The sequence below is a fragment of the Bos taurus genome, chromosome 20 (genome assembly GCF_002263795.3).
Source record: "Bos taurus isolate L1 Dominette 01449 registration number 42190680 breed Hereford chromosome 20, ARS-UCD2.0, whole genome shotgun sequence".
NCBI classification, from domain to species: domain Eukaryota; kingdom Metazoa; phylum Chordata; class Mammalia; order Artiodactyla; family Bovidae; genus Bos; species Bos taurus.
This window is the reverse complement of record NC_037347.1, coordinates 56,946,970-56,973,777: the sequence shown is the minus strand read 5'-3', so window position 1 is coordinate 56,973,777 and position 26,808 is coordinate 56,946,970. Positions and strand designations below refer to the sequence as shown.

The window sequence follows — 26,808 nt, the reverse complement described above, 5'->3', positions numbered from 1 at the left end:
TTAAAAACCTCATTTTCACATATAGTTCATAAGTTTTACATCATGAAAATTGCTTCTCATCTAATTCTCTGTTTAAAAATGTTGCCTGCAGCAAAATAAAAGGGCCTCTTTGAAAAATCTGAAGCTGAACAAAAGAAGCTGAAATGTGATCAGTTTCTCTTTCAAGTAATAAAACCGCCCCAATATTTGATCAATAGTTTCTCTTAAGAATTGATGCTTTAGAATTGTGGTGCTGGAAAAGACTCTTGAGAGTCCCTTGGACAGCAAGGAAATCAAACCAGTCAATCCTAAAGGAAATCAACCCTGAATATTCATTGGAAGGACTGATGCTGAAGCTGAAGCTCCAGTTGTTTGGCCACCTGATGCAAAGAACTGACTTATGGAAAAGACCCTGATGCTGGGGAAAATTGAGGACAAGAGGAGAAGCGTGAGGCAGAGGATGAGATGAGGCAGCATCACTGACTCAATGGACATGAGTTTGAATAAACTCTGGGAGATGGTCAAGGACAAGGAAAATTGACTTGCTGCAGTTCACGAGGTTGCGAAGAGTTGGACACGACTTAGTGACTGAATAACAACAGGGGCAGTTTCTCTTAAATACATTAATCCAAATACTAAGGATATTTTTATCTTTTTTCCAAAATATATAAAATACTTGATCATCAATATATTGCAAATATTTTGACAAAGATTCTCATTTCAGTTCAATTGCTCAGTCATGCTTAACCCATGGACTGCAGCACACCAGGCTTCCCTGTCCATCACCAACTCCCAGAGCTTGCTCAAACTCATGTCCATCAAGTCGGTGATGCCATCCAACCATCTCATTCTCTGCCATCCCCTTCTCCTGCCTTCAATCTTTCCCAGCATCAGGGTCTTTTCCAATGAGTCAGTTCTTCATATCAGGTGGCCAAAATATTGGAGCTTCAGCTTCAGCATCAGCCCTTACAATGAATATTCAGGATTGATTACCTTTAGGAGAGACTGGTTTGACCTCCTTGCTGTCCAAGGGACTCAAGAGTCTTCTCCAACACCACAGTTCAAAAGCATCAATTCTTCAGCACTTAGCTTTCTTTATGGTCCAGCTCTCACATCCATACATGACTACAAGGAAAACCACAGCTTTGACAGGGATGCAAGATGTCATAATCGTCTTCTATGTAAACTTGTTGCACCTAGATATTCAGTGCGGAATCACATGTGAATGTGCTTCCTAAAATAACTTTAAATGGATTTAACATTCTTCTTGAGCTCACATGATTTATATTCTTAAACTATTTAAGACATAGTTATTCCAAAGTCTCTCAATGGACTAAAATTTAATCCTCCATATTTGCAAAGTGGAATAAAGAAAACAAGTTTGATTTAATCAAAATCTAATCAAATGGGGGTAGCACCTTTTCTGAAACAAATTAGGTAAACAAAAACAGATGTCAAAGCCTTTTATACAAATGGAACCTGGGCCAAATTTATTTTCAAACAAGATGTGAAATATAGTGCACTGGGACGACCCAGAGGGATGGCATGGGGAGGGAGGAGGGAGGAGGGTTCAGGATGGGGAACACATGTATACCTGTGGTGGATTCATTTTGATATTTGGCAAAACTAATACAATTATGTAAAGTTTAAAAATAAAATAAAATTTAAAAAAAGATAGTAAAAAATTTTAAAAAATGAAAAAAAAAAAAGAAATATCTCTAACCTAGTGAAATTCTGGGTACCATGGGTCAAATTTTGAGACCATGACTGTAGTTATCAGGAAACACTAGAGGGCGGAGTTGCATGGTGAAGTTTTTCTGACATCTCACTGATGAAGGGGATACCAGTCATCAGATGCTTGCCCTTTATACAAACTCTCAGGATACTGAGTTATCTTGAAAGGCTTTAGATTTTTAACAGAAGATCTAAACTAGTTCACTACAAACACAGGACACCCAGACTGGAGTTCCATGGAGAGTATTTGCTGTAAGGACATCTATCTTCCTTCCTGCACATGTTTATAACATGTCACTCCCTGTGAAGTAACCATCACTTTTCTCCTGAATAAAAGATTGTCAATAACCCACTTATGCTCCTGCCTTCGAAACCCAGGGATTTTAAGTTACAGATGACATTTCCCGTCAAATCTGAGGAACTGATTATCCCATTTTGGTGAGCTAAGTACCATAAGCTGAGATAAAATGTCTCCATATGATTAAAAGTTTTCTGAGGAGGAAGAAGAAGTGTTCAACCTTCAGAGCTCCTTTGTGCTCATTCTCTGTCAATGGCTGAGATTCAAAAAAGATGGGTACCCTGCATTCCACTGCACTGACAAATGGAAGCCGTTTATGTCAAGTGGATTTTGGAAACCCAAATATCAATTTCTGCAGTTCCAGGGAGCAACATAAAAAGCCACTTCTCCACTTTCAGCCCCTGCAAGACTTTCAGAGTGGCCATGTACATGTACATTACAAGTCATGTACATGCCATGTCAAAAGCTCCTAATTACAGTACATTGAAAATTACAGCCTCACACATTCATTCTCCAGTTAATCAAGTTTCTTGGATGGCATTCCATGAGATGATGGAGCTTCCCTTCAAAATAATCCATCTCAGAAAATGTGTGTTTCTCAACAGAAAAAAAAAAATGTGTTTCTCCTAGAAGACTGTTTTATTATCACTATATTTATAAAATACATTGTATTTATAAAAATCAGTGTTAAAAAGAATTATAATCCAAACAGGCTGAATTTCTCATGTTTCTCATATATGATAGTTTGTATTTAAGATCCTAATCACTTGATAATTCTATAGATTGAACAGTGAATGTGGCAACATAAATGATTTAAATAATTCAAGAAGTACAAATTGAGCATCTGTGATTCTTAAAATCCAAAATACACTTTTCACTATTCTTTTTCTCTTAATATATATATGACTGTGTAGCCTTTTTCCTTGCTTTTAAAACCAATGTCTGAACATTCACCATAATATCCAAGATATACAACAGGTCAAGGAAATAGGGCCACTACCAAGTATTTCCCTGGTGGCTCAGATGGTAAAGCCTCTGCCTACAATGCGGGAGACCCGGGTTCGATCCCCGGGTAGGGAACATCTCCTGGAGAGGGAAATGGCAACCCACTCCAGTACTCTTGCCTGGAGAATCCCATGGATGGAGGAGCCTGGCGGGCTACAGGCCATGGGGTCGCAAAGAGTCGGACACGACTGAGTGACTTAACTTTCACTTTCAACTTTCACCAAGGTTTTTAATATATGTATGTAAACTTGAAAACTATAGGCTGTAAAATATTGACCTCGTCGGTCTACTCATGGAAAACTAAAGCCCAGAATGGAATGTACTTTACTAGGAAAACTAACCATGGTAAACATCACTGCCATGCTTTCATGTCTGACTCTTTGCAACCCTTTGGACTGTAGCCTGCCAGGTTCCTCTGTCCCTGGGATTCTCCTGGCAAGAATACCAGAGTGGATTGCCACTTCCTACTCCAGGGGATCTTCTCAAACCAGGGATCTTCCTAGCCCAGGGATTGAACCCATGGCTCCTGTGTCTCCTTCATTGCACGTGGATTTTTTACCCACTGAGCTATTGGGGAAGCCCCTAAACATTCATGAATATATCCTACTTCGTATCTCTAGAAAGCCACATATGGAAAATTTCTGTCAATCAGTGTCAAATCTCATGCATGGGTAGACTTTTCTAACCATTTCATCTAAAATTTTAACCACCTCTCTCAGCTTTTCATACCCCTCTTTTTGGCCAAAGTTTTTCCCTTAGCACTTACAATGAATTAATTTACTAATTTTTTTTACTTGGAATTTTTATTTGTTTACTATCCGTCTCCCTCTCTGGAGTATATGCCCTCTGAGGGCAGGAATTTTATTTCTTTTGCTTACTCTTCTGTTTATCTCCAACCCTTAGAACAGTGCCTGGCCTAGTAAGTAATTAATAAATATTTGCTGGATTAAATGGATGAATGTAAATGAATAAACAACAAATCCAAAACCTAGCAGAATTTTATGTGTTCAAACTCTTGTTCTAACAGAACTATTAAAACAGTTACACCCCAAGAACTTTGAAAATGCTACCTGATTTAACTTTGAATGAATACATACGGTATCACTGTGGGTCACACAACTTAGTGTGTAGCTGAGCTAAAATTTAGACCCTGGTCTGCATGTTGCTAAAGTCTATGTTTTGTCCATTATAGCACACTGACCTACATATAATCTCAGCTCCTCTAGAAGATGTATAACAAGTGTATAAAAAGATCTAAAATTACAAAGGTTAATTGTGTCAAAATGCTCATACTCAGGGGGCTTTGGAGACTTAGAAGAAATAGTTAAGTATTTATGAATGGCTAGAAGAATATCCTATTTATTAGAAAAGCCTAGGGTTCCACAAATTCTCAATTACTCACATCAAGCCTCAGATGATATAGTTCCTTTCAAGCAATGCTAACAACACACAATGGAGTATTACTCAGCCATTAAAAAGAATATATTTGAATCAGTTCTAATGAGATGGATGAAACTGGAACCTATTATACAGAGTGAAGTAAGCCAGAAAAAAAAAAACCACCAATACAGTATACTAATGCATATATATGGAATTTAGAAAGATGGTAACAATAACCCTGTGTACGAGACAGCAAAAGAGACACTGATGTATCGATCAGTCTTATGGACTCTGTGGGAGAGGGAGAGGGTGGGGAGATTTGGGAGAATGGCATTGAAACATGTATAATATCATGTATGAAACAAGTCGCCAGTCCAGGTTTGATGCACGATACTGGATGCTTGGGGCTGGTGCACTGGGACGACCCAGAGGGAGGGAATGGGGAGGGAGGAGGGAGGAGGGTTCAGGATGGGGAACACAGGTATACCTGTGGCGGATTCATTTCGATATTTGGCAAAACTAATACAATATTGTAAAGTTTAAAAATAAAATAAAATTAAAAAAAAAAAAACATTTGTTGATTTTCGTTAGACACTATTACAGGAATAACTACATACAGGTCCAAACGCTTTTACCCAATAATCCAATGATGTGTTGTCTGCAAGAGACACGATTTAGATTCAAGAAACAAATAGGTTGAAAATAAAAAGAATGAAGATAAATCATACAGACATATCCAAAAGACAGCTGGGATAACTATACTAGTATCTTACAGATAAAATTGTTACTAGGGACCAAGAACATTTTGTCATTAAAAAAAAAAAAAGTCAGTCCATCAAGACGTAACAGTTATGAATGTATCTGCACTTAATAACAGAGCCCCAAAATACATAAAGAAAAAACTGGGAGAATTGAAGAGAGAAATAGACAATTTAACAATAACATTTGGAGACTTCAATACCTCACTTTTAACTAGACAGAAGGCCAACAAGGAAATAAACTAACGACACCAAACAGACCTTTATAGAATACATCACTCAACAAGAGCAGAATATATACTCTTCTTAAGAGCACAGGGAATACTCTCCAGAATAGACCATATGTTAGAGCAAAATCCCTTACCCAAAACACTTCAGACCATATGTGTTTCAGAATTTCAAATTGTCCATATTTTTAAAGTATGTTGCATTTTTATTGTATTATATAAGATCCTTCATGCTCAGCAGGGTCTAGGTCAATATCCTGTAATCGATCACAATATTTCTACAGCAAAATATATGAAAACTGACACTGCCTTAGAAAAAGACTATAAACAGCTTCAACTCAGTTCAGGTGTTTTGTCATGAAATAAATTACAAAAAAAAATTGTTAACTCTTGCTTCTACTTTCAAAGCATTTTGGATACACTTCTCTTCATCTTTGCTGCCATCATCTGAATAGGAACCCCTGTTACCTCCTTCCTATCCATCAGGGAGCATTCTAGCAGCATCCCTCCTCTCAGCCCAGGTTCCTTCCAATCCAGGCGTTACAAAGCAACCGAAGGTATTTGTTACTTTTATTATTTTACTCCTCTGCCTGAAACTCTACAATGATGTCCCATGGCTCTTAGAATGAAACACAAATCTATCACAGTGTGCTGCGCGGTAAGGTGCATCCCTACCTCCCCAACATCTCCTACTCTTCCTCACTCATGGATCTCCTTTTATTCCATCCAATACAACAAGCTCTTCATTATTTCGAGTCTTTAAGCTAGCTGCTCCTCCTTTCAGGGTGATTAGCATCAATCTTTAGGTCTAAGCTCGACTATCATCACCTCAGAAAGACTTTCCTTACTTACCCCTTCTATCTGGATACACTTAGTGTTTCCCATACCTTTAAAAAAAAAATGACTTTTAGAGTGGCTTTAGATGTACATAAAAGTTGCAAAGATAGCACAAAGAGTTCCCATATACGCCACACACAGTTTCTCCTACGGTCAGCACCTAACATCACTAAGGTACGTTTGTCACAATTTAGTAGATCAACCCTGGTACATTACTATTGACTAAGCTCCACATTTTACTAAGCTTTACTAAGCTTCTCTGGTAGCTTAGTTGGTAAAGAATCTGCCTGCAGTGCAGGAGACCTGGGTTTGATCCCTGGGTTGGGAAGATCCCTGAAAAAGGAAATGGCAACCCACTCCAGTATTTTTGCCTGGAGAATTCCATGGAAAGAGGAGCCTGGCAGGCTATAGTCCATGGGTTGCAAGAGTCAGACACGACTTAGAAACTACACCACCAGCACACTTCACTAGGATTTCACTAGTTCTTCTCTAATGTCCTTTTTCTATTTCCAGAATTCCATCCTGGACACATTACATTTTGTTACTGCATCTCCTGGCGGCTTCCCTGGTAGCTCAGATGGTAAAGAATCCGCCTGCAATACGAGAGACCTGGGTTTGATTCCTGGGTTGGGAAGGTCCCCTAGAGGAGGGCATGGCAATCCACTCCAGTATTCTTGCCTGGAGAACCCCATGGACAGAGGGGCATGCACGCCACATAGCCTTAGCTTTCTCGGCTTGTGACAGCTTCTTGGACTTTTCTTGTTTTTTCTTCACAGTGTTGAAGAGCACTGGCCAGGTATTTTGTAGGCTGTGCCCCAGTTTGGTTTGGTCTGCTGTTTTTCTCATGGTTCAATGAGGGTTATGGATTTTAGAAGGAAGACTACAAAGGTAAGGAAGGTAGTCTCATCACATCATATCAAGGGCACATATTAGCAACATGGCTTATCACTGATAATGTTAAACTTGGCCACAAGGCTTAGGCAGCATTTGCCAGACTTCTCTACTGTTAAGTTAATTCCTCTCCCCTCATTCTGTCCTGGAACCAGTCTACTCTTCGAAAAAAGCCACTAAGTACAAAGGGCCAAGGGGAGCCGGGCTCCACCTCCTGGAGAGGACAGTATATAAATATATAATTTAGAATTCATCTGTGGGAGATTTGTCTCTTTTCCTCCATTTGCTTATTCATGCAGTCATTTATTTATAATAAATGCATACATGGAAGTTCATATTACAGTTTACACTATAATCCAATACTACATTATTTACTTTATTGCTCAAATTGTTCCAAATTTAGCCACTGGGGTTGGCTCTTCCAGGTTGGCTCTTGTGTCCTTTTGCTGAGTCCCATCATTGTGTTTTTTTGAGCATTTTCTTTTCTGGAACAACATATTCCAGCCTCATAGAATAACATCTTGTATAAGACTGGTTCCTTTTATTGGAGGATGATATTGGACACCAAGATCTGGTGCTAGATAAACTGTAACCGGGGTTTTACTATTAGGCCTTCTCAGGAGACAGAGAGAAGAAATGGGTTTGTGTATACTAACCCATGCACAAGCACATATCTATAAATATTTCCATATGTAACCATTTGTACCTATATTAAGCAAAACATGAGTTTACACTGTTTCCAACTCTAACCCAGTATCACATGGTTCACTGCATTTTTTAAATCATTTTTTAATCATTTTTTTAATCATCCAGATTTTTCCTACTGAAATTATTAACTTAATCTAAAATTACCTAGTTTGCTTACTTATTGTTTATTGTTTGTCCTTCATCATCAAGAATTTAAATTTAGAAGCAGAGGCCTGTTTCAACAAATTCCATAGCTCTAGAACCAAGAACAGTGCCTGCAACGTGGGAGTGGTTAATATACTAATGAGTGAAAAAATAGTCAATAAAAATCATCAATTAATTCATAGTAGAAAAAAAGATGAAATATTTTGAGGCTAACCCTAGACATGAGTAAGATCATCTTCTAAATGAAAAATAAACAGATATTTATCCAACTCTATGCCCTGTTATATCAATAATCACTGTGCATTCACCATCACTAGGAGTTGAAAGTTTCCCCAAAAGCATTTCAAGGAATGCTTGAGAATTTCCCCCTAAAGTCTACTATAGTGGAGCTTAATTATGCCCAAAATGAAAGTAACACATTTCTATCTCAGATTTCCTTCTATGCAACGTATACTACTTCAGTCTTAGTAAGGTGTAGGTCAGACAGAAGAGGCAGACAGGAGGTAAGGACATTCCTCACCCATCCTTATGCTTCACCAAACTGCTCAAGGAGGTCTTTTCCCCCAAATCTAGGGACCACGTGTCACTCAAAGCTACCTGACAAATTTTGGTACAATTAGTTCTAATTTTGTTGACTTAGCATTTTTCTTCTTTCTACTATTTCTCAAACTATTGAAAAGCCTTGTCTAGCTCTGAAAATGTCTTTCATAGAAGCTTTTGTAGTATGAAAGGTAAAAGGAAGACAGTTTGAGAGGGGACTGAAAGGGATTCTACATTCAAGATTTTCTTTCCACTTCCAGGTTTGCCCTAAGGCATGCCTGTTGACTCTAGAGAACACATCGTGGACAAGGGCTGTCACCCTGTTCACTGGGTCTTTTCTCTCTGAAGAACTGGAGGCTGCCCTGGAAACCTCCCATCTAGTTATCTTCAGTACAAAGAGAAGGATAAGATGTTGTCATGAAAAGGAAGAAAAAGATGGAAGGAGGATAAGAGAAATATTTACAGAATGCTCAGTATATGCCTGGACAATCCTGTGCTCTTTATTATTACTCTACTCTTAAGATTACAACTAATTTTACCAAAATTTGGTAAAGTTTTTAATTTCTTTGTGCTCAGTTGCTCAGTCATGTCTGACTCTTTGCAGCCCCATGGACTGTAGCCCTCCAGGCTCCTCTGTTCATGGAATTCTCCAGCAAGAAAACTGGAGTGGGTTGCCACTTCCTACTCCAGGGGATCTTCCCAACCCATGGACTGAACTTGAGTCTCTTGCATCTCTTGCATTGGCAGGTGGATTCTTTACCATTAGTACTGCCTGGGAAGCCCTTGATTTTATTTTCTTTTAAAAACTGATAGTGAGGACACTTACATACATACTTACATTAAAATCTGCAAATGTAACACAGAAAAGAAGTTAACACTGGTGTGGGAAGAAAAGAGAAGTATTTCCTGTGGCTTCTGGAATATTCTGTCACAGGAATATAAATAAAATCCACTAATATTTGTGAGAGATATTACCCTTCTTAAAGACTTTTTTTTAAAACAGGCTGAACAAACCAAGGCAAGCCTGTATACATTTCTTGAAATAGTTCCTTGTTTATCTGAACTATTTTGTACCCTGGAGTTATGACATGTAAGTGTCAGGGCACAACTGCAGGTCCATATATAACAAAGGAGTGCCCAGAGGGTTCCTGAAATAAGAGCTGGATGCTCCATTCATACCAGGAGGGCCCCTGTGCCTAGATTAAGCCTTGGCCACTTGCACATAATTAGCATACCAAAATGAGAAAGAAAGCTGAAAAACGTATCAGGGCAACGGAACCCTGTTACCATGTAAAGGACACATGCATTGCCCAGGTGTCATTATTCAAAATCAACTTTGTTGAAGAGATGAAAACGGGGGGGAAAACAGGGTTTTAGACAGTCGCTTTCAGAGCATAGATACCTAAAAGGAGGGACTGAATAGGAAATATCTCCCCAATAAGTTCTCATTGACTTTACACAGCAACGTTTTTGTCACGTCTTCCCACAGGACTGCTTCCAGACCACCTCTACTTATGTGGGACTTCATTTGGCTAAATCATAAGAACAGTTGTTGAATTATAAGTTATGGGCACAGGGAAGACGCTGTTAAATATCCAAGGATACAGAAAGTACAAGCCAGGGTGCAGTTTTTCCAGGCCGTGTCCTCAGTGTCCGCTATCCATTTACTTGTAATTGTAGGTGATTATCTTGTCCATTCCCCGCTGCTCTGAAGGGTTGGAAGCACTGTAGCTTCACCCTCAGAGTCATCCCATCCTACTCTTAGAATGTCCAAAAATAGAAGGAAGCTGCGTTTCCTTTGTTCCAGTCCCTTCAGCAAACATCATCACATCACGGCAAAGCCACACGCCAAGACAAAGCAGGAAATGAGTAAGGGAGACATGGTCTGTTCCCTTGCCGCATCGCCCTGTGTTGGGGCATTGTACTCAGCAGTGGAAAATCATTTTTGAAGTTATGTTACAACTGTACAACTGCTCATTAAAAAAAAAAAAAAAATCCATCACCTAGTTTTCAGCCAGGTGGCAGATTTCACACCAAGAAAACTACCCAGCAGACATTCTTAGCAGTTCGTTTATACCCGCGATCATACAGTAAAATTTCCAACAAATTATTCAATTTCTCTGAACAAAATGCTAGATGAAATCCTTCAACCAGTGACAACCTCAAGAAACCAAGTGTGTCACACATGGGTAATTTCACATTCACAGAGTCTTTTTCATGACATTTTAGTTTTTGAAAAGAGCAGATCTGTCTCACTGGAAACCTTTTTTTTTTTTTATTCTAGGTTTTTAAAAATAGACCCTACTTTTAAGATTTTTTATTTCCTGTGGTCTGAAGAACCAAACATATTTTCCCACACAGATTCAGAATAGGAGTATGAGGTCAATTTAAGAAGGAGTTGAAAATTGACTGTAGGTGGCTAATGGGTAAGCAGTAAATGCAACTTAATTTCCTTAAATCACATTCTCACCACAGAAATATGAACATGACCCCCATGATCTTCTCTATTTTTCTAAAACACTTGCTCAAGTGTTCATTCACTCATGCCTACTACAAATATTCACCGAATGCCCACAAAGTGACCAAGAAAGTGACTGCCAAGCTACACTCATCTGTGTTACCTCATTTTTTTTTTATAAAATCTGTCCCACAGATTTTTAGGGACAGATTCTTCTTCTACAAGCAGCTGAGTGGAGAGGCCAAGAGACCAAAGAAGAGAAAGGTGTCAAAAGGAAGATATACTTGAAAAAAGCTAGAATGAATGTAGAAAAGCAGACACGTGTGGGAAAGAAAGTTCTGGAGAGTGTCATCCATCAGGACCACATCATCCCTGGTCCTCTCTCCATAAAGGATAAAAGCAAGCACCAGTCCACGATACCCTGAAGGGTCTCCATCTTTTTTTTTACTACCGTCTTGGAACCATCTGGCTTTGAAACAGATTGTAAAATTATTGTACACACAGCCCATACAGTAACTAAGATGGCTGTAGTAGTAGATGCAGTATAATTTACATGTTTTATTCACTAGAGGATTATTAATCTGTTCTAGTGCAGATATAACTGTTCAGTGTTTAACTGCAGTAAAATGCAGATCTAAGTGCTTTGAGAATTAGTAAGCAAATGAAACAAAAATCACTTCAAAGGCCAGGGAGATGCCTCATGATGTGTTCTTTGTGTATTTTGATATTTTTAATTACCTATTACATACATCAGTACATGTATTTAAATTTTAACATTTCAGCACTGTTTCTCAGATATTCAGGCATGGTAATGAAAAGCTTCCCCTCGACGTGTCATTTGCTGTGAAACCTACAGAGATGCTAACAAGAGCAACAGAGAAACAGTAAAAGTGGTGTCTTCACGACTTCAGCCATGTTGAATGTATGCAGACATTCTTCATCCATTAAATGCAAATGCCTTGAGTATTTCAACAGACAGCAACGCCGAAGTTCATGCTCCGATGTTTTCCTAATACATTTCCAAAATCACAGTCAATTTTCAATGATAGTTTGTCAGCTTCTCCTACTGCATCAGCTACACCATGAGAACAACTTAAATCACCTCTGAAGGAGGAAATACCCCTTTCACGACAGAGCCCTATTTAGCAAAATAATGATCACGGGGCCCTCAAGAAGTTCATGAAAGGTCTATAAACGCTTTGCACGTAGTCCAGAAGCTGTACCTTAGAACAGTAGCCAACGTGAAGCTGCCTCGTGTCAACTTCATCTCTAATTCAAAACTATCACAATGAATCCCATCAGGAAAAGAACATGGATAAAAATGAAAAATACTCTCAGTCCAAGGAGTCGCTCCAATCAGTCTCACTGCTGGAAGAAGACTTGTCGCTGACAGCCCATTATAAGAGCTTCAGGGAGAAGCAGCAGGGGCAGAATAACAAAAATGTTATTGGCTGGTAAAGATGGCTGGGGCCCTGTTATCTGTAAAGGCAGGCGGCCCACGTGGCAGTCTCCGACCTACCGCGCAAGCCCTCTGCCAGACGTTGGTGCCCCGAGTAACAGAGGAGGAAGGAAAGCTGATGGATACCAGATTCATGGTGACTGATGCCGGACCACCTGCCTGTGCCCTCTGTGACTGCCCCCACCCCAGGATCTCTGGAGCTTCTTCGACCTCCTGCTTATCACACACACCCCAAACTCAAGGCCCTTTCCAGAGCATAAACACGCAATGCCACTCAGTGACACTGGAGGGTACTGCCCTGTGCTTGACCACGAAAAGCATCTCTCCAATTACAAGCAGACTCCAATAAAGACTCATGGGGAGGGACAGCTGGAGAGTAAATATGCACCCACGGGCTGAGATCATTTTATATCTCACTACATCTGATTTTTTTTATTTATGATTCCTTCTTTATTTATAATAACCAATCTGGTCAGAAACCTAGGTGGGCTCTGCTAGAAAAAGCAGAGAGTAAACATGCAGGCATAAAGAATGATATGGAAAGAAGAGTCAATAACTTTATTTTGGTGACAAGAGACTGAAGGAAACAACAGGAACTGTTGGTGGGAGCAAGCGAAGGTCCCCATCTCTTAGCCGACTGAACAAGTAAATGTCATCAGAGTCGACATTAAAATGGCACCTATTACTTGCTGGCACTATTCTAAGCATTTTACAGGCATATACATATTTAATCCTCAAAAAATGTATAAAATAGGTGCCATTATTATCTTTTAAAGATGAGTTAACTGAGGCACAAATAGTTAACCAACTCAGCCAAGGTAACATAGCTACTGCCTTCCATTAACATTTTATTTTTCTATCTTTAGGCATTATAGTCCATGTTTTATAGCATGTCTCAAGTTTGCCATACAACTCTGCATCTAGTAAATGTTCTCTCTTCAAACATCTCTAGTTCTTGAAAAAGTACTGAAAGCATTCATAAAGCTAAATATACTTGCTTAATTAATTTAAAATATCACCAACATCTCAAAATAAATTTGATCTTATATGTTCTTAGATTGCACTAATTTTATACCACAGTACGAGATTCAAAACAGAATTAGCTTTTACTCTTAAAATTATCATTAATGCATCATCTTGAATATGGTAATCAATAAAAGAGATTCTGCAAGGAGGTAGTAGGAACGTAAATGCATGTTAATTACTTCTAATGTCTTAATTAGCTCCTACTGCTAATGATACAGTAATTAAGATTTAAATATATTCTACAGGCTACATCAGATTTCTGTTGGGTCATGTTGATGAGCATCACTAAAAGCTCACAAAATGGGGAGGTTTACACCCAAATTCTCAAAGAATTCTAATCTCAATGAGAAAAACAAGTAGAACTAAGGTTTTAGACTCACTGCAACATGTTTCCTGCATACACATGTGCTTCCTGGTTAGCTGCTCCTTTCCTTCTCTGTCCCCACATCTCTCTGGGCACCAAGAGGAGCATCATGGCAACAGTCACTTCTGAAAGTGCTTTAGTGGATACATCGAGCACTGCCGATAGAATCCAACTCCCATCCATTTTTAAACTTTCTTTATTTCTCATCCCTGAAAGGGGAGTTATGGTGGTACACGTTGACCGATCTGGACCTGATGAGGACCAAATGCAAACACCAGTGTAGGTAGATGGCACCATTTTAGAAGCTATCTCACACAGGGAATTAAAGATGTCCACTCTTTTTAAAGAAGGGCAGGCTCCAGAGATGAAGTCTATTTTTCCTTCTCTTGAATCTGGTTGGTCCTCTGATTTGCTTCAATCAAGGGAATGCAGCAGACATAAAACGATGTCACTTCCAAAGCTGGGTCATAACAGACCTGTAACTTTTATGCTCCTGGAATCCAATCATCACACCCAAATGACACACAGAAAGGAGTGAAGCACCAGCTGACACCCCCAACTGAGCTTCCAACCAACAACCAGCACAAGTCAATTCAGTTCGGTTCAGTCACGCAGTCCTGTCCGACTCTTTGTGACCCCACGGACTGCAGCATGCCAGGCCTCCTTGTCCATCACCAACTCCCGGAGTTTACTCAAACTCATGTCCATTGAGTCAATCAAGTCAAATAAAGATACCCCTCTTGGATGTTCCCATCCAGTCAAACCTCACGGCTCCAGAATGATGCCATATATCAAGAGGAACCTCCCAACTGATCTCAGTCAACCCACAGACTCTTAAGAGATAATAAATGATGGATGTTGTTTAAACCACTAAGTGTGTGAGGTAGTTTGTTAAACAGCAATAGATGAAGCCTTTCTAGACCATCATCAAGACTCAGGCTGAAACCAGTGCCTGCTTGACTGAGCATAACACAGGATAAGTCGTGATGAACCCAGAAACATCAGGATGGCTATGATGAAGTTGAGAACACTTTCCAACCAGGGCACAGTGGCTAAGGCCATGGACCTCAGAGCCTCAGACTGTTTGAATCTTGGCTTTGTCTTTTACTATATATGAGTGTAGTAAAAGGTACTCAACTATGCTGTACCTCAGTTTCCTTTTATATAAAATAGAGATAATATTATCTAACTCATAAGTTTATTTTGAAGATTAAACATCAGTAATAGTATATGTAAAGCACTTAGAACAGTGCCTGACACAAAGTAAGTGTTCAGTAAATGCTTTCTCTTACTAGTACTACTTAATGTTTTTCCCTTCTACATCCAAGTAACTACGCACTCACAGCTATGGGAGGGCTTACTATTTAAAATGAAGGGGTTCAGAAAATGCAAGGGAAGGACATGATATGGTTCCTGTTTGATCCTATACCATGAGGAGATGGATCTCTGCCATGTCATAAAAATATGAGTGCGACAAATGCTAAATTTGATTAGCTTCACACCAGAGGAAACCAAAACTCAGAGTAAATTCTCAGTGTGTGGGTCATCAATAACAGATATGTCAGTCAATCATTCAAATTTTATCTGAGGATAATCTGCTCCTAAGTATGGCAATCTATGCTATGGGAACCTTATAACTGAGTTCTGTTCATTAAGAGTACTGAGCTTTATAAGCATATACTCCAGTCCTGGAAAGTTGTGTTTTCAGGCATGATCTGAACTATCATCATCATACTCGTACCAATTTTGTTTCTAAATATTATTTTGTAGTTCACTGGAACAAACAGGTCAGGCCACCAGATCAGTTCAGATCAGATCAGTCGCTCAGCCATGTCTGACTCTTTGCGACCCCATGAATCGCAGCACGCCAGGCCTCCCTGTCCAGCACCAACTCCCAGAGGTCACTCAGACTCACATCCATCAAGTCAGTGATGCCATCCAGCCATCTCATCCTCTGTCATCCCCTTCTCCTCCTGCCCCCAATCCCTCCCAGCATCAGAGTCTTTTCCAATGAGTCAACTCTTCACATGAGGTGGCCAAAGTATTGGAGTTTCAGCTTTAGCATCATTCCTTCCAAAGAAATCCCAGGGCTGATCTCCTTCAGAATGGACTGGTTGGATCTCCTTGCAGTCCAAGGGACTCTCAAGAGTCTTCTCCAACACCACACTTCAGAAGCATCAATTCTTCAGTGCTCAGCCTTCTTCACAGTCCAACTCTCACATCCATACATGACCACAGGAAAAACCATAGCCTTGACTAGCCAGACCTTTGTTGGCAAAGTAATGTCTCTGCTTCTGAATATGCTATCTAGGTTGGTCATAACTTTCCTTCCAAGGAGTAAGCGTCTTTTAATTTCATGGCTGCAGTCACCATCTGTAGTGATTTTGGAACCCAGAAAAATAAAGTCTGACACTGTTTCCACTGTTTCCCCATCTATTTCCCATGAAGTGGTGGGACCGGATGCCATGATCTTCGTTTTCTGAATGTTGAGCTTTAAGCCAACTTTTTCCTCTCCACTTTCACTTTCATCAGATTATGACAATATTTGCACATATAATAAAATTAATCCTAAATGTATTAATTAGTAATACCAGGTTAGCTTTTGGTTTTTGGTTGTTTTTTGTTCCCCTTGATTTTTCAGTCATATTACATACACACTTTGGGGACTTGTTTTTGTTAAAATAACCATCGATTTTTAAAATGAAGCAAAACTACTGATTTTTTAAATGAAGCAAAACACAGTAATAATCTATACTGCTATAGGTTTAGAATTAGTAAATATCATTTTGCCCCAACTCTCTGTCTCTTCTCTATTTTAAAATTACATCAAGTACCTATTTATATTTACTTTAGAATTAACCACACCAAGCGAATTAATATATAGTGGCATAAGTTGAAGTTTTTTAAATACTTAGCAATCTATATCAGCTCTGGAACATCTGACCATTGCACTTCTCATGGGACTTTTCACTGGAGCCTCAAAGCTCTCCATTCCTCATCTCCACACATTCTATTCATAAAATTATTATAGATTCAATTATACTACTCATATCCTGTTATTTGGGCATGGTTCCCTCTGCTTTTCAAGACAATTATGACAGATCTATAAATTGATACCCAAGTAGGTCAATCAGTTAGTGGTTCTGAGAAAATATGTCAGGTTTGTGCCTATCTTTACCATCGTCGTCATTCATTCACATTAGTTATTCATCTTCTTTCCAAATTATTTACCAGCCTTAGGTCAGCTTGAGAAAATTCATAGTTTTATTTCATGCCAGCTAATCATGCCTTAAATGGTGAGTAACAGAAATGCAAATTAAAAGACACTTACTCCTTGGAAGGAAAGTTATGACCAACCTAGATAGCATATTCAGAAGCAGAGACATTACTTTGCCAAGAAAGGTCCATCTAGTCAAGGCTATGGTTTTTCCAGTGGTCATGTATGGATGTGAGAGTTGGACTGTGAAGAAAGCTGAGTGCCAAAGAATTGATGCTTCTGAAGTGTGGTGTTGGAGAAGACACTTGAGAGTCCCTTGGACTGCAAGGAGATCCAACCAGTCCATTCTAAAGGAGATCAGTCCTGGGTGTTCATTGGAAGGACTGATGCTGAAGCTGAAACTCCAATACTTTGGCCACCTCATGTGAAGAGTTGACTCATTGGAAAAGACCCTGATGCTGGGAGGGATTGGGGGCAGGAGGGGAAGGGGATGACAGAGGATGAGATGGCTGGATGGCATCACCGACTCGATGCACGTGAGTTTGGGTAAACTCTGGGAGTTGGTGCTGGACAGGGAGGCCTGGCATGCTGCAATTCATGGGGATGCAAAGAGTCAGACACGACTGAGCAACTGAACTGAACTGAATTCAGCTTCCATATTCCTACTGCCATCACTAACAATTCCATCTATTTTATATTGCTCAATGCAAACTAAATTTGGTAATTTAAAGTGAAACAGGGAACATGGGACTTTATTACTTTCTCACCCTCTTAACTTTCAGTTCCTCTTCCTTTTCCTTCCATTATGTCCTTCATTTTTATGTTTTGAACCTACTCTTTTATATCGGCTAAACTTCAATCCCATGTCACTATAAGATCTTATCAATTACACACTATTCTGCTTTAGTCTAAGATGTCTTTCTTAGTATTATTTTACATCTCACAAGTCTATTCCAAGAACCTGAATCTGTTCTACCATAAAAAAAAAAAAAAAGCTTATCTCTCCAGGAATTTTTGTCTGGTTATGAGCATTATGTGATCATGTGATTATACACTAAAAGTTCTAAGAATATCTAAAATTTCAGTAATATTATTGAGAGCAAATATTGGGAATACTTCTGCATCCACTGTGTAGTTGAACAGAGCAATGAATGAAAGTAGCCAAAATAAAACTGTGGAAAAATACTCATGAAAAAACAAGGCTGGTTAAGTGAAAAAATGGCTCAGATTAGAAATAATGGGTTCCACCAAAGTTTCCAGATTAGTAAAGTTTTGCTTTACTTGCATCTATCTCCTGTAAATGGAGCCCATTTAGAGTTTCAATGCTTAAATTTACAAAATACTACTAAAATAATTTGTGTAACATTTCTAATTAATAAAATTGAATTAACTGGAGTATTTTTTTACCAACTTGCCCATTTATAAACTAGGATGAGTATAATTTCATCCATAAACAACCAATTAATAAAGTAAGCCATTTGAATAAAAATGGCTTTGGAGTTTCTCAGATAAAAATGTCACAGACTTCTCAAAGAACATCTCTACAAATTCTAAATCTTGGTTTTAGTGTGATTTGCATAGAATATGTTAAGTAGCATATGCAGATATCCTCATGCTTAGTAGCAAAATGACTTCGAGGGAAGGAAATGTCACAACAGTTTACCTGGCAGGGTTGCTTCATTTTAATGGCTGTGACATGGTATCTGTAACAGCAGAGTTCGCAGGTCCAGGAACCCCTCTCACTGATCCATTTTAGCAAGCACAGCTGATGTGTATACCGAACGGACCCATCACATCGGCAGGGGTTCAACAGCTCCCCCTGAAAAGAAAACAACTCAGCATGAATCTTTATGTTTGTGTTTCTGTTTTAAAAACCCAACACTTGCTTTCTTTTCTTGCAAAGCCATTTACTCAGAAGGATACAAGCATCAAACACTATCTTAGAAAATGAAATTAAATTTTTATATCTCTGGTGGGAATGAAACTAAAGTCTTAAAACTATTTCAAAGATATTACTTAGAGTCATGACATAAATGTTCTACCAACATACAAAATGTCTGCAAGATATAGCTCTCAATACCCTTGGGGGAAAGCTGTACTATTAAATCTCTTTAATAACTTTTAAGTGGATGGTCAGATGCATTTCCTCTGCAGTTATTCTTAATCATTGCTAAAGAAGAAATGCATGCCATCCCAGAAAGCAGCTTGCAATAGCATTATGCTTTTTTTTTTCTAAATGTAGCATCATAAATATTGACTTAGGGCACTATATTCCTGAAAGCCTACATGTTCTTATGCAATTTCCTTACTTATAAAAATACTAAACCTAATGTTTTCTGAGACCACACATTTCATAAGAGAGACGTATATCCTGTTTCCCCAGCGATTACTTGCTTATAAGTTTGCATGCACTTCTAACGGAGTTAATAATTTTAGAATTGTGTTTCTAATCAAGTACATTGTTAGCTAAATAGGCTTTCTTTCAGAAGATCAAAGTCCATTTTTATTTGTCCTATTAAAAACTCTAACATGCCTTTCACATCAGTGAGACTGAGTCACCAAAATTTGCAATAAGGAAAGACTCTGCCCTTTTTGGTTTTGAAATGACTCACTCCCTGTTTGTGCTCTAAGGCTATCTGCCTCACGACACACTTGTAGATAAAGGAATATAGGTTGGTTTCTATGTATAAACCAAATCCATTTAGTAATTCACAAAAGAGATACTTATAGCATTACCACTAAAACACCTGAGGAGTGTGTAACTGCAAAACCAAGTAGAAAAAAAAAAAAAAAGTGTAGACCAAATCAAGCACTATTCGCCAGCGGGACAAGGTTATTTGCCTTTGCAGGAAAGGGACATTAGGTAGCCGCCACGCAACCGCTCAGCCCCGGAATCCAGAAGCGGACGCTGTCCGTGGTGCTGAAAGCCGGCCATCCGGACCGGGAGCCAGCCCAGCCCTTCCCGAGCCCACCTCCCTCTGCCCCAGCGTCCCCCCGGGCCTCACCTGCTCGGCGCCCTGGAAGCAGATCTTGCAGATGGGCTGGTGGTGCTGATGCTGGTGCCCGGCGCGATGGTCGCCGCCGCCGCCGCTGCTGCTGCTGCGGCTGCTACACACCGAGCGCGTCTCGGGCTGGTCGCCTGCGCCCCGCCGCTCGCCCTCCCCACCCGCGCCGGCCTCGGGCTCCCCGGGGCCGCCCTTCCCTGCCGCCGCCTCGGGGACCGTTGCCTCCGGAAGGTGCCTCGGACCTTCGCCAGAGTCGCCGGCCGCCGCCACCTCCTGCCCTGCCGGCGGCGGCGGCAGCTCCTCGGCGCCCCGGTGCCGCGGAACCACCTCCGCGGGCGGCTCGTCGGGCCCCGCGCGGCGCTCAGGGGACGCGGGCGGCGCTGGCAGGTAGCGAGGGGGCGCGGGGCCCGAAGCCGGCTCTCCTGGCGGCGGCGGCGGGGGAGGCGGCGGGGGAGGCGACGGGGGTGGCTCGGAGTCCCCGCTCTCCGCCTCACGGCGCCGGCCGCCGCTGTGGCCGCCCTCAAAGCTCATGGTGGTGCCGCCGCCGCCCTCCTGCCAGCCCGGCGAGCGGGCCCGGCTCGGGCTGCGGGCTAAGGGAGAACGGAGCAGGAAGGGAAGGAAGAGGGGGCGGGCGGAGGGTGGTGACGGGGGCCCGGGCGCCTGGGACTGAGGGGCGGGACGGGGAGGGGACGCGGAGGGTCCGGCGGCGGCGGAGGCTGCTGCTCCGCGGAGCCGCGGGCTCGGCTCTGATGGAGGCGGTGCCCGATTCGGCAGCGCGAGAGAGCGGCGCGGCCCGGGGGGGTGTCGGGGGGGAGCGAGGGCGGGGGACCCGGGAACCAGGGGAGGGGGAGGAGCCGCGCCGCGGAGGGGATGGGCCCAGGAGGAGGTATTCGGCGGGAGCCGGCGCCGGGCGGTATGTGGGGAGGAGCCGGGGGTCGTTCCGGGGGATGGGGAAGGGGCCGGGGTGGGGGGCGAGCGCAAACCCCCGGTGAGGTGCGGAGACGGCGGGCCGGCTGGAATTGGGGGGAGGCGGGTGGGGGAATCCCTGGGCCGCCTCCCGCGACCCCGCCCCGGGGCCGCTCACGTCTGTTCCGGGGCGGATTACCCCTCTCGGAACCGCGCAGCACTGCGGCTCCGGTGGGTGGCGGGAGGCGGGGTTGGGGGGGAGGGTCGGGGGCCACCAGGTCCAGAAACCGTTACCGGACGGCCAGGGGGATGCCCGCGGGACGGGGCAGGGGCGATCGAACCCAAGACCGGCGTGGGAATGGAGGGGGGGCGGGGGGCTCGCGACACTGCTGCCCTTAGCGCGCCCCAGCTGCCCCCTAAGCAGGGGACGAAGAAAGGGCGCGCGGGGCCCTGGGGACTAACGGATGCTCCCCCTAGATCGCTTCCAGCCCCCTGAGCCCTCTCCCTCAAGGGAAGGGCACACTCACTGACCCTCCGGAGCCTCCAAAACAGAAGTCACTGAAACCTGCATCTTCCTTCTCTGCCCCCCTCGCCCTCTCCCTCCTGCAGTGAGTATCCTGGTTTATTTGAAAATATTCTGGTGACATTGTAAATATCATGTCCTACAGTGGTTCCTCCTAGTGAACCCTGATACCACGTTTCTGTGGCGGGTGGTCTCTTTCACCCTTGCCACAGAAAGGACTCAAATGACACCTCTCTTGCAGAAGTTGCTGCAGCAGTGGATTTCGATTTTATGCACCCCGAAGCCAGCCAGTTTCTGTGGAACTCCCCTCCGAAAAACCTCCTCTTCCTGCAGGGCAACAAACTCAGTTCTTTTCTGAAAATAAACTACCTCACCTGCAGGGAACTAGACTGGGGTGGGGGTGGGGGGGGAACCGGTGCACATGCCGAAGCTTCCAAATTTGTACAGTGTAAAATCACAAAGCCATAGATTTATATACTGCAATGTGTCTATTCAGAGCATCGGTTCTTTTCACTAGTGTAACACTTTGATGTCTTTGACACAACTGACTTGCTCTCCAGTCGGTCGTTTTTGGCTGCATTTCATAGCTGTAGAGCCAGGATCAGACAGGCAAAGTTACTTGTTCAAGGTCACAGAACTATTAACAAAGAACTTTTGAGCTCCCTGACTCCACAGATTTTCTGACTCAAACACTGAATGATTTTTCCCCCAATTCTGTTTCCTGCCTCCTAAAACAATATTGTATTAATAATACATGGCATGTTTGGTGGCACTGACTTCCATTAATAGCTAGATGTTCTTGAATGATTAAGATAAATTACCAGCCTAATTTAATTTTTCCACTATACATTTGGCAGTAAGAAGTATATCTGGTTTGAAAAAAATAGTCCAGCTCTTTCAACAGAAATTGGTTTGGTTGGAAAGCAGAGAAGGAAGTAGTAAAAAAGAAGTCAAGAATGCTTTGTCACAAGTGATTCCAAATGAGAGTTCCCAGAGATGTCCTCTAACATTTAGCCTCCTCTGACTAGCTTGTTTTCGGTAGCAGAATGGCAAGCGGCAAGCACATTTAAAAAATAGTAATAATCCTTGAATGCCCTAGGAACTTATCACACTGAAGAAATATGGTTGTAGATAATGCTTTCATTTTCTGTCTTCACCTGTCAAAATGACATTGCACAAAACTGTACACTGCCACAAGTCATAATATGATCATAAGCCTTAATCCTAAATTCTTCAATTAAAAGTTGTCTAAATTGTTTTTTAACCCCCTAAATAATTCAGTTTACAACTAATACATTTCTCCCAAATATGACACAGTCCATCATTATTTGCAGAACAGCATATAAAAGCTGTGAGTTCTGGATAAACAATGTGCAATGACTCAGGCAGCAAAGTAACATGGATAAAAGAGTAAACTGGCCACAATGCTAGATGTGTTCTTTCATTTGATTGTTGAAAAATAACTCTGGTAAGAGAAAAATAACTTTCATTATGATGATGAGTAGCTATGCAAAAATATTATTTGCTAGCATCTGCCTGGTGGGCTGCCGTCTATGGGGTCGCACAGAGTCAGACATGACTGAAGTGACTTAGCAGTAGCAGCAGCAGCGACCTCCAAAGCTGACCTGAACAAAGGGAAACTTGTTTGTAATATTCAGTTAACTCGGTGAGTCTTCAATGGATCAAGGAAAAAAATACCTTTGTAAAAAAATACCTTTGTAACCTTGGCTGCATCCTCTGCCATGAATATATAAAAACAATGGAGTGTACTGAAAGGATAAACCACTCTCAGCTGCTGGCACCCAAGTAGGAGAGCTGACGGAGAGACACAGACATCACATAAAGAACCACAGGGCACCCACAGCCACCAACAGCCATCCAATGGCTGATGTGCATCCACCAACTAAGAAATGGATGAAGAGAGAGGCAATTCTACCAATCTGAGCAAACAGAGAAAGGCACATCCAACCTATACAAAGGAAGAGAAAGATCTAAGTAGTACAGGTAATGCTTGAAAAGTCTCCATCCTTATGTTTTTCCCCACCCCACCCACCCATATGTGCAGAGTTACACTTACCTTTACCAAAAGAGGTCTTTCATTATGAACATGCAAACTCTTTAGCCACCAGGAGTCTCTTGAGCTGAATCCAAGGATGGAAGAGAGATGGAAGAGCCCCAAGCAAGTATGTCCCAAAAATTTCTTTGGTGATATTAATGGATATCTGTACGATTTTCTCCTTGAACTTCCCTGTGACCACATCTTGAAGCTGTTCCCCGAAGTCACCTTGGGATATTAGGTAGAAAACAATTCAAGCTACACTAGGTCAGAGTTGTTTTTCAGGAATGACTTTGAAGCTACACTAGATGTGATGACCTTGATCTGTCCTCCAATAGAGTTAGCCTGAAGAGCTCTTTAAAACTGCCTTTCAGATGGACCTAGAGATTATCATGCTAAGTGAAGTCAGACAGAGATAAATACATGACACCACTTACATGTGGAATCTAAAAAAGATACAAATGAACTTATTTACAAAACAGAATATAGGCTCACAGACATAGAAAACAAACTTATGGTTACCACAGGGGAAGTTGATGGGGGGCGGGGAAGGAACAAATTAAGAATCCAGGGTTAACAGATGCAAAGGACTGTATATAAATGCGTAAACAACAAAGACTTACTTTATATCACAGGGAACTATTAATATATTCAGTATCTTGTAATAGTAGAAAAGAATCTGAAAAAGAATATATATGTATGTATATGCATATATACATATAGGAACATGCCTCTATATATGTATATAAATACATAATATATCTGAATCACTTTGCTGTACACCTGAAACATTGTAAATCAAGTATACTGCAATGAAAAATATTTAAAAGTTGCCTTTCAATTAAGTTTAACTTTTAGAGATGTTCCAAAATTGTTGACTTGGCATCTTTGGGGTGTATTTATTAATCTCTGTGGTCATTGAGTACAGTACAGAGAATTCTCAATTGTCTTCAAATATCTGAGAGAAAAGTAGTTAAGAACTCAGTATATTATAGAGCAACGAGGTTATGTTGTGTGAGTGGGAGGGTAATTTTAAAGAGGAGAGTCAAGTGCAATCTGTAGGTTGCAAGTTGGAGAAGGAAATGGCAATCCACTCCTGTGTTCTTGCCTGGAGAACCCCAAGGACAGGGGAGCCTGGTGGGCTGTCGTCCATGGGGTCGCATAGAGTCGGACACGACTGAAGCGACTTAGCAGCAGCAGCAGCAGTAGGTTGCAAGTCCTTGGGGCAGAGAACAGCTTCATTGTATGCTAGAAACGAAGCAGAGTCAGCACCATACCACACAATGCCATGTACAGAAAAGTCGACAACTTATATCCCATATTCTAATCTCTTTACTGAATTCCAAACTTCTGTGTCAAATTGCCACTATGACTGCTCTACATAGATACCTAAGAGTATTCCAAACTAACCCAGTCCAAAAGCAAACAACCCCAAACCTGCCCATCTCCTGATCTTCATCATAACCAGTAAACCAATTCTTCACTCATCCAGGTACTTAAGCCAAAATCCTTGGAGTCATCCTTTGACTTTAATTGTTCAGCTCATACAGTCAGTGTGGCAAAAAATTCTCTCACATGTGCATTTTTTATACTTCAAAGTTCACTGCTTTTCACCTCTGTTCCCACCATCCCAGTTCAAACCACCATGATAAGCCAGGTTTATCAAAATAGTCTCCTGTCACCTGCTTCTCATTCTTGAGTCTGTCGCCTACAGCAGCCTGGATGATCCAATTCAAATGAAAGTCCAATCACGTTATCGCCCTGCTCGGTACCCACCAATGGCTTCCCATCACTCTTGGTGCAAATGTCAAAAATCTTAGCATGCCCTACAAATCCTTAGTGTAGCTCCTGGCTACATCTCTAAAGACATCTATCTCTATATCCTCTCCACCACCCTCTCCTGGTCCTTATTATTCATTCCTGCCATGCTGGCCTCCTTGCTACACCCCAAGTAGACTCCCTTCTCACTCTTCATCCAGTTATAATGGCTCACTCCCTCACTCAGATCTGTGCTCTGAGACACTTCAACAGAAAGACTTTCCTCAACCTTCTGAACTGAAATAGAACCCTTCACCCCCATTTTAACTCTAACCTTTGCCCAGTTTTATACTTTCCTAAGTTGACTTACTGCTATGTATATATTTACATAATGTGCACTTATTTCGCTTGCTTTTTGTTTCTTATCTAATATGTGGATCACTGGAATGCTGCTGCTGCTGCTGCTAAGTCACTTCAGTCGTGTCCGACCCTGTGCGACCCCATAGACGGCAGCCCACCAGGCTCCCCCGTCCCTGGGATTCTCCAGGCAAGAACACTGGAGTGGGTTGCCATTGCCTTCTCCAATCACTGGAATAGTTTCCCACTATTGAATTCCAGACTTCTGTGTCACTGTCCCACTGGAACACTTGCTCTGTTGAAGACTGTCCTTGTTTGCTGCTCTATCCTCAGTGCCTAGAACAGTGCCTGGACAGAGGAGTGTTCAGTCAATCTTATAGAACAAATATATGAATAATTTGGGGCTTCTGTGGTGGCTCAGACAGTAGAGAATCTGCCTGCAATGCAGGAGATCCAGGTTTGGTCGGGAATATCCCCTGGAGGAGGTCATGGCAACCCACTCCAGTATTCTTGTTGGGAAAATTCCACAGACAGAGGAACCTGGTAGGCTACAGTCCATGGGGTCACAAAGAGTGAGACAAGACAGCGACTTTCACTTACTCGCAGTTTCACTCACAGGCAGTTGAGCAGGTGACTATTAATCAGCTTTCTTGTTTAAGGTACTGTGCAGCTGGCTAAACCACAGTTTCCAGGTGGGAATGAAATCTGTAGGACAAGGAAGGACACAGTCAAAGAATTTTGGTGCATTCAATGTGATGCCATTTTTTCCCATTTCTTAGCCAAATTACCTAAAATTATTATTTTCCTTAGAAATTTTTTATTTGCTGCCTAATTTGTCATTTGCTACTAGGCATATTACGTCAAACTCTTGATTGACCCAATATGAAGATATAAGAAATTTAAAAACACACACAATTGGTCTTAAGGGAAAGTGAAAGCATATGGATGGATGGTATCCATGTCTGAGCAATTTCATTGACCATCCATCATGCTCCTCTTTTGATTTTATACTACACTGCATTCCAGTGTGTGTTGATTCAACCTGTAGGTTTCCTACCATACTTTCTTTCAATCCTTCTGTCTTTGTCTCTTGCATCTCTCCCCTGTTCTCTGTCCCTGCTGGCTCTTCCACTCATAAAGGCTTCCATATCCAAGCTGACCGGCCAGTCCCCTCTCTA

The 26,808-nt window shown here is 41.6% G+C and overlaps 1 protein-coding gene, 1 long non-coding RNA gene and 1 other non-coding gene across 5 annotated transcripts in view; 2 read left to right on the top strand and 1 right to left on the bottom strand.

The window, feature by feature from the left end:
• The window catches only part of MARCHF11 (membrane associated ring-CH-type finger 11), a 117,962-nt gene extending 97,401 nt beyond the window's left edge, over positions 1-20,561 (bottom strand). The window contains 2 exon segments of the mRNA NM_001205420.1: positions 18,689-18,844; positions 20,031-20,561. Coding sequence (NP_001192349.1) covers positions 18,689-18,844; positions 20,031-20,561 — 687 coding nt within the window.
• Positions 3,020-3,091, top strand: TRNAC-ACA (transfer RNA cysteine (anticodon ACA)). Its single transcript has one exon. It is a non-coding gene; the product is annotated as a tRNA-Cys (tRNA).
• Positions 20,562-21,275: 714 nt separating the features above from the next.
• Positions 21,276-26,808, top strand: part of LOC112442963 (uncharacterized) — a 159,994-nt gene continuing 154,461 nt past the window's right edge. For all 3 annotated transcript variants that reach the window (XR_003031189.2, XR_009491987.1, XR_009491988.1), the window contains exon 1: positions 21,276-21,544. This is a non-coding gene — a long non-coding RNA (uncharacterized lncRNA). The remainder of the gene's footprint in view (positions 21,545-26,808) is intronic.